Source organism: Phyllopteryx taeniolatus, chromosome 3 (genome assembly GCF_024500385.1).
Source record: "Phyllopteryx taeniolatus isolate TA_2022b chromosome 3, UOR_Ptae_1.2, whole genome shotgun sequence".
NCBI lineage: Eukaryota > Metazoa > Chordata > Actinopteri > Syngnathiformes > Syngnathidae > Phyllopteryx > Phyllopteryx taeniolatus.
In genome coordinates, this window is record NC_084504.1 from 28674213 (window position 1) to 28687000 (window position 12788).

The following is a 12788-nucleotide window of genomic DNA, read 5'->3' on the forward strand; positions in this document are numbered from 1 at the left end:
CAACCCTAATTGGCTATGCCCAAATGTTTGAGCAATAGCCCTGATCGATTTCCCTTTTTCTTCAAAATGGTTTGCTTTTTGATAACTCTCCTTTACAAACCACATCTGCCATTTGGAAGTGATTATATAGCAGATATACAGCAGTGAAATTAATAAATATGATTCCGAATGCAGCTTCTGCTTTTTGCATTTAGTGCATTCCGGTCTTCGGCTCTATCCGGCGCTGTGAAGTAACACTAGCCAAACAGTCTGTTCATTTGGAGTTGTATGCTATTGTTCCATGCTGTTGTTCAAGTCCTTGTATATTTGTTGTCGTATGGTTTAGCGATGTCACGATGGTTTATTGTGTGGCATTTGGTTGTACAAATGGTTCAGGCAGTGGCAAGAGTTACTTTAGCTTTCCAAGTGAAAAAGGAATATGTGACCAGCGGATAGGAAAGGTCAATGGACGGGAAGAAACGTGGTCAGTTATGGGTGCCGAGGAAGCATTCCAAACTGTGTTGATCACTTCGAAACGCGTTTTGAGAAAGACTGAGCATAAAGCATCGGATACACAGGTGTAGTTAGGCAGAGGCTGAAACCCGCTGCGGTGCCAACTGTTTTTCCTACGGGCATCGGGACCTCAACCGCCAGCAAGAGAACTAAATCTCGCAGCGGCGAAGTGCCGCAGACAAGAGATGAGGATTTCTTTGTATGTACCTACAACTATTATGGTTACTATGCACTGGGCAGTAGGAAAAAAAGACTCACGCAGTACTTTTCAGTACTGTCGTCTGTACTTTTGCCTATATGACAAGCCAACAGACAAGGAAAAGACTTTCTGTGTGGCGTGTTATCAAGCTACTTGAACGAGGGACACACAATATATAGGAATACTGCATGTAAAAGCTTGTGCCGTGTTGCAAAGATAATTGAATATATAATACATATTAGCTGGGTGCTCCTGTACGTCGAAATCCTCCTCCTCCTCATATTCCAACACGATGCTGGCCATTGCGTATAGAGTGTAGAGCGCTGTGTTTGTCAATTGCAACATCACTTCCAGTAGCCCTTGCGGTGGATAGAGTAACCACAGCCCGGTGTCTTGAGCTTCAAGTATGTTCGGGGAGTGTTCAATAAGTGTAATAAAGACCACATTTATAGCTAAACTATAGTTGACAACTTGCTGGAAGTTGTTACGTGCATGTATTACATAACATATAAACAATCCAAATATGAATTTTAACTGACCCCATAACATCTTTGTCCTCTGACACTTAAGCAATCAATCTAAAAGCCAACACCTGAGCAACTAGAAAACAATACCTTCCAATACCTTTGGTAACTTAAAAAGGGGGTGGGTTCAAACGAAAGGTGCTCTGTCCTGAGTTGTTTAACACATGTAACATGAAATAAAAGCTGGAATTCTGAACTTTTGTCTCATATTCATTCTTTTGATCTGAAACCCAAATGTCTTCAGTATTTAACAAAAACAAAGGAATTGACCTTGCGGTTCCAATATTTTTGGAGGGGACAGTCTATGTATACATTGTGCAACATATTGTTGTGGTAGTCAGCAGAAGTATAAAGGCGTTATAAACATGAACAAGTCCAATATAGATCTTGGATATATGACGAGGACCATGATCAGCATATATGGAATGCCTTTGAATAATACATGTCCATGACTGACGTGATTTCTGGTGAGTTGTGTCACTCACGTGCATATCTGTAAATATATTACTTTGAAATCAAAAGCTATTCCTAAATGTTGTTTTCGCAGGTTCATGAAATAAAAACTGTTCAGATCTTAGGGGTTTCACAAAGGCAAAAAGTCGTTCTGTGCTTCATATTTCATTTAAACAAAAAAATAATTAAAATTCTGTCGTTTCTGCGAGAAATGGCTGAATTTAGTCAAACCTACCGAAATTCAGGGTTGGCACAGGGTCATGAAACCTCTCAGCCAATGTGGCTAAACAGTATTAAAATCTCCTAGCCACAGGTGTGTAGTTATAAATGTTATAATGAATGCATATGAAGAACAAATCTTTATTCTACAACTGAATTGTAAAAAGAAAAAACAGTCACAGTAGAAGACTGACTTATTGGTTTAACTTCATGCCTTTTGAATAAAAAATTGAATACTGTATAATGATGCTCTTGTCAGTAGAGTATGGAGGTAAAGTGGAGTGACACTTAATCACCAAAAGTGAGTAAAAAAGTGGTTGAAATGGTAAACTAGATAAAATGTTTATTGTTATCAATTGTAGTAAAAGTATTGGAACGATCCACTTCTTTTTTGATCATCCTCAAGTAGGATTTTAAGGAGTTCATATAGAATTTTCTCAAATTCAAACTTTTCCCTTGAAGATAATATTCTAAATCTTTGGTGGTAAATATTAGAATGCTAACTTCAGCTGTCAGATAATTGTAACAGAATTCAAACGCAGGACTAAGTTTTCTAAATCACATAAGGGGGCTGGGGGTGGGGGGCATGACTGTTTGCCTTGGGCCCCCAAATGACTAGCTATGGTTCTGCTTTGAGCCATTGCCCGCCGCCGCTCGGCATGACAACCTAAGTGGGATTAGAGGCTCATTCATGCATTGATGAAGGCAGCAGCTAGCTAGCTGCGAGAACTAATGTGAATTGCAGGACATATTGACCATCAACACTTCAAATGTACATCACGGTAATATGCATGCTTCAATTCGGCGGCAGGTGGCATCGGGTCTTGCCTTCCCCGATTTGCCGCTCCCTGCATCTGGGAAAGCCTGTGACCCTGACTGCTTATAGCCAGCAGCGCCTGGAGGGCAGTTTGAAGCATTTTAAGAAGCGAACACTGTTCACACACGGCAGAAAGAGCGCGCTCACTTTATCTTTTATCTGACGCAGACAATTTTGATTCGCCAGTTGTGGCAAACATGATTCGCTTCGCCACATCTTGTTTCAATTAGCTATTGGCGAGTTGGCGAACAGGCAGCGTGAACTCTGTATATTCTACTGGTGATTACTAAAGAATGGAAAACAGTAGAAACAAACTTTCTGGTAAAATATGTTAGTCCATTTTTTCATTTGGTAGATTCTGTATACAGTAATTTCTCGTGTATCGTGCACATTCTTTGTGCGCATTATACATAGGTATAGGAAAAATGTAAAAATCTTTCACATTTTATAAATGTATGGCACCATCTAGTGGTTATGAAAAAGCTGTACACTTTCATTCTAATATGCCACCGCCACCTAGTGGTTATAAAAAAGGTGTAGCCTACACTTTAATTCCAATATGACAGGGGTACGTATGTATGACTGGATATATGTACAGTTGTGCTCATAAGTTTACATACCCTGGCAGAATTTATAAATATGACTGATGACGGAACAACAACCATCATTAATTTCTTTATGGTTATGTTATGTTTAATGATATTGCTTTTCTGAAATGCTTGACCGTTTAATTTGAATCCCATTAAAATAAAATTGTGTTTCGCCTGGTCCATGTTTTCAAAGAATTGTACCCATCTTACAAATTCTGCCTGGGTAATCAAACATATGAGCACAACTGTGTGTTTTCTAATTTAATAAATAAAAGTAGGGCTGTGCATTTCAAAATAAGAGCAAGTAAATTTTAAAAAGTATTACATGTTTAAATAAAGTGCTTAACCAGATTAATTCTTTAAAAAAAAAAACGAACAAAATATAGATAATATTTCATGTTTTGATCATATGGGTAGAAGCAAAATCAGGCATTGTAAAAATGCATTATACATAGGTAGACGTTTTTTCCAGAATTTTGAGGTCAACTTTGGGGGTGCGTATTATACATGGGTACACATAATACACGAGAAATTACGTTATATATATTCGTAGAAGAATATTCTGTGGGCCCTGAAAAATCTGTCATAATGCTCTGAAATGGCTGGCATTGAATGAGTTACCGTAATTTGTGTATAGTGCGCAATTTTCCCCCCAAATAAATCTTCATAAGTCAATAGTGTGTACTATACATCGGTATTGTAAAAGTTAAAAAAATTCCCTCATAATAAAATGGTGTATTTTTAGATACAGTGGGGCAAAAAAAGTATTTAGTCAGCCACCAATTGTGCAAGTTCTCCCACTTAGAAAGATGAGAAAGGCCTGTAATTTTCATTATAGGTATTCCTCACCTATGAGAGATAAAATGAGAAAAAAGAAAAAAATTCCAGACAAATCCCGTCTGAATTTATTAGCAAATTATAGTGGAAAATAAGTATTTGGTCAATAACAAAAGTTCATCTCAATACTTTGTTATATGCCCTTTGTTGGCAATGACAGAGGTCAAACGTTTTCTATAAGTCTTCACAAGGTTTTCACACACTGTTGCTGGTATTTTGGCCCATTCCTCCATGCAGATCTCCTCTAGAGCAGTGATGTTTTGGGGCTGTCGCTGGGCAACACAGACTTTCAACTCCCTCCAAAGATTATCTATAGGGTTGAGATCTGAAGACTGGCTAGGCCACTCCAGGACCTTGAAATGCTTCTTACGAAGCCACTCCTTCGTTGCCCGGGCGGTGTCTTTGGTATCATTGTCACGTTGAAAGACCCAGCCACGTTTCATCTTCAATGGTAGCCTTTGTTACTTTTGTCCCAGCTCTCTGCAGGTCATTCACTAGGTCCCCCCGTGTGGTTCTGGGATTTTTGCTCACCGTTCTTGTGATCATTTTGACCCCACGGGGTGAGATCTTGCATGGAGCCCCACATCGAGGGAGATTATCAGTGGTCTTATATGTCTTAATTTTCGAATAATTGCTCCCGCAGTTGATTTCTTCACACCAAGCTGCTTACCTATTGCAGATTCAGTCTTCCCAGCCTGGTGCAGGTCTACAGTTTTGTTTCTGGTGTCTTTTCACAGCTCTTTGGTCTTGGCTATAGTAGAGTTTGGAGTGTGACTGTTTGAGGTTGTGGATAGGTGTCTGTTATACTGATGAGTTCAAACGGGTGACATTAATACAGGTAACGGAGTGGAGGACAGAGGAGCCTCTTAAAGAAGAAGTTACAGGTCTGTGAGAGCCAGATATCTCGCTTGTTTGTAGGTGACCAAATACTTATTTTTCACCATAATTTGCTCATAAATTCTTTAAAAATCAAACAGGGTGACTTTCTGGATTTTTTTTGTCTCTTTTTGTCTCTTATAGGTGAGGTACACCTATGATGAAAATTACAGGTCTCTCTGATCTTTTTAAGGGGGAGAACTTGCACAATTGGTGGCTGACTAAATACTTTTTTGCCCCACTGTGTGTGTTTCAGAAAAGACAATTTAGTTTTAAAACCATGTGACTAACATTTTGCATTCCATTTAGGTTTATGTTAAAAATATAATTTAAATACCTCTTAATTATATGTTTAAATAATGAGGCTGTGATACACCCTATTGTTTAATTTTCACACTGCGACTTTACGGAGGTATTTTTCTCCTCCCGTATGGCCATGGGCACGTGAGCCGTCTTGCACAATGTACTATAAACTAGACAGGCCATCACCCTGGATGGCAGTTTGACTCTTGGTGTAGGATAATAAAAAAATAGTTGAATACTTAGTTGAAATTTTGTGTAACAAAAGTACTAGTGGTATCGGTGAGTAGTCAAGAGTGAATACTGGTCAGGGTCTGAAAAAAGTGGTATTGAACATCCCTAATATATACATAATATCCATATCTACATTTATCATATTCATTAATTTCTTTAAAAATATACATTATTATATTAATTTATTTTTTAAAATCCAATTGTGTATCATACTTGGGGTCAGAAATCGAGATATGATTTGAATCTTAGTGTATTGTTACAGCCATAATGGTACCCGATTTGTCTAAATTATGGACAAGACAGTAACAGGATTTTAAGACCGTTATCATTTTGTCACAAAGGTCACCATACTATTAGGGGGAGACTCACCCATCCTGGGAAGGATGACCAGGTTCCAGCTCGTTGACAGAGGTCTCGGAGTATCCGAATGATGATCACACATGACTGGAGTCCATTTGCTCTAGCCTTGTGACGTAACAAAGTGACATTTATAGGCCAAATCAAGGGTGAGTTGTGGATAGTCAATCCATTCTTAGAGGTCCAACTACTACTGTTTATAATGGAAGCTTGAGTATGGTTTAAGGTTATAATGAGGCATCAAAATTTGTAATCAGCTGCCATTGCCAGTAGTCTTGTCCCTCACAGTTAGTAAGAGAGTTCAAAGTTTGCAAGATGCACAAGAAATGAGGACTTTCCTTGCCATCTTCTAAACCCTGACCCAAGGTTGATCATGGAAATCCAAAAAATATGTATTTCAAAATACAAGAGTTCATCTGAGAGAGAATGGCGACTGAAGGAGCTCAGGAAATCTGCAATAATTTACCTGTGATTTTACACAGGAAGTGGAGCCACAGGAAACTAATCAGATTTTCCTTTGTCGCTCAATCCCCATTTCATATGTAGAATAAAGGATACAAACACAGTTGCACAACTTGGTGCAAGTTATCGTGCAGCCTTATGGAATCCTTTGCAATTACAACTAAAAAGGCAATACTAGGACGCCTATTTTTTGTTGACAAGATTTATACTTGGTACATAAAATGGTCATTATTCAAATTCTTAAAAGGCATCCTTTTTTTTCTTCAAATGGTGCATATTTTCCTCAGTAATAGAATATTCAAATGCGTACAAACAAAATAAGTTAAACAAATAATGCATCTCATAAGGCTACAATAATATAGTAAAATGATGTTCCGAACCTGGAACCACTTAGCGTGGCGCAGAGCAGCCAGAGCGTCAAGGCATTTTTGCCTGTCCAAGACGTCCGCTGGGTCTTTCACCAAACCCGAAGTTACATCTAAAAATGGATTTGAAGTGTCAAAATGTTGATGAGGAATGGGTGTTTGACCAGGTCAGCGAGGCTGGCGAAGAACAAACACATTGCCACACATACCAATGATTCTTTACAAAGCAACCCACATTTTTTTTTTTACTTTTACGTTTGTTCAACATTAATACTATGAAGATTAAAAATGTTAATATTAAAAATATGACTTACTGTATAGCTAATTACTGAGAATGTATGTTCAGTCATTTACTTTAGATTTTGTTTTTGACTCAATAAAGTAGATTGCTTTATTTGGAAAGCACCATAGTCTAATAGCAAATCCATACACGTTTAGGCTGGCACTATTTGCAGCCATTACCATTTTATCAGGTATAGATTTGTTGAAAAATTGTGTTTCCTTAAGTTATCATGAGTAGTAGTAGAACATCGCTGAAACACAGAGAAAGATAATGGATCTGGATGACCATTACAAAGTGTTGCATAAAGAAAGTAACGGCCAAGACCTATGATAGCGACCTGATAAAAAGCGGCATGGCAATGGTAGGTGTGGCAACAGTTTTGGGGTGTGGGAAAACCTTGGTCAAAAATCCTTCCGGAGCTGTTGGGCCCTACTAAATCTCTGATGGGAGAAAGTAATGGACAATTTTTTTTCTTTTGTTCAAAGAGATAAACGGGTCATTTTGTTGGATGTGAATACCATGACATTCGACAACAATGAAGTAGCAATGAGTACTAAAGGAGAGAAAAAAAATGCCAGCAATCAAGAGGTTAGGATATCACTGCATGCATACCTGGCATCAGTGGGCTGGATTAAGACCTCAACAGACAATGTATGTCAAAGGCTGTACTCAGGTCTAACCAACCAGTCTACCAAAGCCTTCATACCTTAGCCTCAATAATACTCCCCTAAGAAAACAAAATCCTCTAATTTCAAAGATTATAGCTCATGGCTATGGTAAGTCATAAGACTACTGTTGTGCGACTCTGACATGGTATTGAGCCACATTTTTAATTCAAAAGATGTCAATCTACTCAGGGGAGCACTTTGGATCAAGAGACAACAAACAGTGTGAACTGTTCACCAGAACAAGAATACAATTTGTTTCCTGTGGACAAAAATATTTTCTATTTCTCATTTGCTGTGGGGGGATTCTGATCTGTCTGTACGCCAAATGTTGATTTGAATGCTGGGTTGCAAAAGAACAACCCTGACACTTTTGATGACAAAAGCAATTAATAAATTTTTACTTTAAAACCAACTACAAACGTTTAGTGTATTGTTAAATTCGGAAAAACACTTTTTTCACTGACTAGTCTTTGTTAACAAAAATAAAAATAAAACAAATGACCAAAATTGACATTTTCTAAGACAAATGACCAAAATTGACATTTTCTAAGACTAACATTAAAATACAGTCAGAATCCCTGAGAACACAGGAAACAAAATTTCTCCAGGGTATAACTCATATCACAATGCAAACATTGATCATGCTTTGCTTGAAAGAGATAGCATCCTAGAAGAGTTAAAGAGCAGAAAGACTAAAGAGCAATACTGCTGGCACCCTCTTTTACTTTACATTCCAAGTCAGCTCTCCAGCAATTTCAACAGAGTCGAAGTTTAAGGGGGAAAAGTTCTCTAGCGGGCTCCCAGGTTACTTTGAACATATCAAAGAAAATCATTCTAATAATTGTGGTTGAACAAAGATTTCTATAAACAAAGCCTGAAAGAAAGAAGTTCAATTTTTACTTTAGTAGCCAGAAGTTTCCGACATGAAACATTTTTCCAGGATGCTTCTTTAAGGCTCAACACATTTTTGTGGTGTGCCAGCAGCACAAAACTCTCAGTGTGAACCAACATACTGGAAATGATTTCATCGGGAAGTAGCAGAGACAAGATAAGGAGGTACTACATCAGCAGTTTTGGCTTTCCCAACCTCCATCCTGGCCATTTTCCTCTCTGATGACAGGTGAAGTCAAAGTGATGGTCACTTGCATCTTTGGTTCTGTACAGGATGTAAGAATGATGGCTGCTTCTTGGAGAGACCCTTTAACATCATATTTTTCAGGTGCTACTATCTGGAAAAATAAAAGTACATGTAAAATAAAAAAAACAAGCATATGGATAGCCAAGGAGCCAAAATAATTTGGATAATCTGTACACAGTGGCCACTGCATTAAGGTACAGATTTTGGGCCCAGTACTTCATAATGCAAGGCTGAATTTATCTCATTGGTAGCCTCTCTGATGACAATGCTTGTACGGTTATGAATAGCTAACAAACAGTGACTAGGGGATAAAGCCAAAACCGGCACCAAATGCCATAGATTGGTTACAAGTCTTAATAATTGTTGCAACAAAGTTCTTGTTTGTCAAATGTGGAGAAAAACTATTATTTACTTGGGTGGAAATTATTGCGCTACAAGTAACAAAATAAAGTGGTCAGTTCAGAAAAAGATCAGTTGAGAATTGTAAAGGTAGTACTGTAAGTTGTTTGGGGAGAAGCTCCACAATCCGTGTAAAGAGACTCTTGGTGGGCTTCTCTGAGCAGAGCAGGACTAAGTTGACATTCTTGTCCCCACGAAGAAGCAACCCTTTTGCCAGGACTCCCACCCTCATCACACCCTTCAGGGCTCTACATGGATACAAAAAGGAAAATTAGAATTCAAACGACAACAACAACAACATTCAAAAATGTTAAACTCGAATACCAAATTAAGTAATACTTGACTTAAAGGTCCCAAAAAAAAAGCAATAGATGGCATAAGGCTTGCAAAATGTGTGGATTTGAAATTGCCGTTGTTGTGACGTACTTTGGTCAATTCATATTCAAGGTTGTGTGACGAAAGCATGGGAACTGTTATAAATTGTGAAAAAAAAAAAAATCTCTCTTTGAATTATTAGGGTACATGCACAATGTTGTGTTTCAATTATAGTAGCCTTATTGTAAGATGCTACACAATGCATGGAGTACATCAGGTTTGGGTGTCATGACCTGAAGAATTGTAAAAACAAAACAAAAGGTTGAAAAATTTGCCTAAACCAATCAGTCTTGACTCAATTTTGAGACGCCGAAAAACCAAAGCATACTCAATGCTATAATGCGAAGTTGCAACGTTTACAGTTCCTGTAAATGTGGGTACAATCAAAAATCATTGCTATCATACCTGTCGATGTCACACCTATCTTTTGATGGTTCTTTCTTTTCTTTGTCATCATCTTCCTTGACCTTGTCCTCGTCTGTTATTATGTCTGAAACCAATTTGAGGGCACGCTCTGTGATTGACACAATTTTCTGAATAGACTGCAGCTCCTCCTCCGAAGGGTAGATGGAAGCATGCTTGGTCATAACATAGCGGTCATCTAAGGAGTCAAGTCGGCGTGGGGGCTGCAGGGCACAAAGGCATTAAATTAAATTAAACTAATCTCTTTGAAAGCAGTGATTTTCAAAGTTTAGTACAAGTACCACTAGTGGTATGTGGGCTCTCTCTAGTGGTACACAAAAGAATCACTGGTGGAAATACAATTATATTTGACAACATGTAAAACACGAAACACAATCAAACATATTACAATGAAGCTTGTAGCCCCTGCTGGGGACTCCCTCGTTCTTCTGGGGGACTTCAACACTCAAGTGGGCAATGACAGTGAGACCTGGAAGGGCCTGATTGGGAAGAACAGCGCCCTTGATCAGATGTTCTGTTATTGGACTTCCACGCTGTTCATAAGAAACGCCATGTGAAAACATAAGGGTGTCCATACGTGGATTTGGCACCAGGACATCCCAGGCCACAGTTCGATGATTGATTTTGTGGTCGTGTCATCGGACTTGAGACCATGTCTTGGACACTCGGGTCAAGAGAGGGGCGGAGCCGTCCACTGATCACAACCTGGTGTTGTGTTGGTCTTGATGATGGGGGAAGATGCCGGTCCGACCTGGCAGATCCCAACGTATTGTGTGGGTCTGCTGGGAACGTCTGACAGAGTCCCCAGTCAGAGGGAGTTTCAAATTCCACCTCTGGCAGAACTTCGAGATATCCCGCGGGAGGCGGGGGACATTAAGTCTGAGTGGACAATGTTCCGTGCCGCCATTGTTGAGGCGGCCGGCCGGAGCTGTGGCTGTAAGGTGGTCAGTGCCTGTTGTGGTGGCAATCCCCGAACCCGCTGGTGAGGTATGCCGTGTAGCTGAAGAAGTCCTATCAAGCCTTTTTGGCCAGTGGGACTCCAGAGGTAGCTGATAGGTACCGACAGGCCAAGCTTTGGTGGGCGTTGAGGCAAAAAGAGAAGTTAGGTGAGGCCATGGAGAACAACTTCTGGACGACTTCGAGGAAATTCTGGTCCACTGACCGACATGTCATCGCAGTGCACCGTCAACTGTGTATTGCGACAACACTGTGTATAGTGGGGTTCTCCTAACCTCACCTCGGGAAGTTGTGAGTCGGTGGGCTGAATACTTCGAAGACCTACCCAATTCTACCGACACACCTTCCAATGAGGAATGAGTCAAGAGGTGGTTAAAAACCTCCTTAATACCGCTTAATAAGGGCTGTCCGGTCCATGTAGAACCGGTGTCAAGTGTTTGATCTGCAATGCGGGCAGTAAGTTAAATTTGTTTCAGTGATAATCTTTTTGCAGATGATGTGTTTCTGATGGCTTCATCAAGCCGCAATCTTCCATTCACGCTGGAGCGGTTCGCAGCCAAGTGTGAAGCGGTTGGGATGAGAATCAGCACATCTAAATCTGAGACCATGTTCCTCAGTTGGAAAAGGGTGGACTGCCCTCTCCAGATAAAAGCAGAGCTCTGCCCCAAGTGGAGGAGTTCAAGTATCTCAGGGACTTGTTCATGAGTGAGGAAAAAATGGAGCAGGAAGTCGACGGGCGGTCCAGTGTCTGCAGTGATGCAGACTCTTTATAGTTGTTTGTCGTGGTAAAGAAGGAGCTGAGCCGAAAGATGAAGCTTTCGATTTACCATTAGATCTACAGAGCCAAAAGTATTGGATCCCTTATTCTTTTATTTTTGTAGTTTCCCAACTTTAATGTTTAAGATCATCAAACAAATGTGTATATAACCCAAGTGAACTTGAATGCTGTTTTTAAATATTGATTTCATTAAGGCAAAAAAAACTAAAGTTACCTGGCCCTGTGTGAAAAAGTAATTACCCCCTTGTTAAATCATGAATTAATTGTGGCTAATCACAACATTTGGTTAATTTTCAATGACCACACCCAAGCCTGATTACCTCCAGACCTGTTCAATCAAGAAGTCACTTCAACAGAATCTGTCCTGACAAAATCAAGTTGGTTAAAAGATCTAAAAAAGCTACAACAAAATGACATGATCCAAACATATTCAAGAACAGTCAAGAAATAAGTAATTGTAGTAAGTAAATGACAACAGTCTGGAAAGGGTAACTAAAGTTATTTCTAAAGCTTTAGGATTCCACCGAACCATAGCGAGAGCCATTATCCTCACATGGAGAAAACATGGAACAGTGGTGAATGTTTCCCAGGAGTGGCTGGCCTACAAAGAGGGAAGTCTAGGCTTCCCGCTAAAGCTGCTGCCCCGCGGCCTGACCTCGGATTAGCGGAAGAAAATGGTTGGACAGCATATTTTTTACTTCTCAAATACAGTAAACCCTTGTTTATCACAGCGGTAATGTTCCGCAAAACCCCATCAGTAAATCAAAGTAGGAATCAATTATTTATTATATTAATAGATACATTTCTAAGTTGCAACTAAAACGGCACTTTAGAGAAAAGTTCAGGTACTTTGTCCACTTGAGGTCGCCAGCCACACACACAACACAAGCACATGCCCATTGAGCGTGCTCTGCTTGAATGACGTGAACAACAGCCCATGCAGACATGGTTTCAACACGCGATTTCAGAGGTTAACCATTTGCACTATTTTACACACTCATGGTCCTGGCAATATAGTCAGTAAAAAGCATTACGGGTACCC

General features: G+C 39.6%; 1 protein-coding gene across 2 annotated transcripts in view; it reads right to left on the minus strand.

Annotated features, from left to right (window-relative positions):
* The window catches only part of zfr (zinc finger RNA binding protein), a 50832-nt gene that overhangs the window by 13386 nt on the left and 24658 nt on the right, over positions 1–12788 (minus strand). The window contains exons 13-17 of one of the 2 annotated variants that reach the window (XM_061768300.1): positions 9994–10214; positions 9311–9461; positions 8764–8905; positions 6741–6838; positions 5911–6006 (exon numbers count right to left, since the gene is read on the minus strand). In XM_061768300.1, coding sequence (XP_061624284.1) covers positions 5911–6006; positions 6741–6838; positions 8764–8905; positions 9311–9461; positions 9994–10214 — 708 coding nt within the window. The remainder of the gene's footprint in view (positions 1–5910; positions 6007–6740; positions 6839–8763; positions 8906–9310; positions 9462–9993; positions 10215–12788) is intronic. The other variant, XR_009787852.1, reaches the window with a different exon arrangement.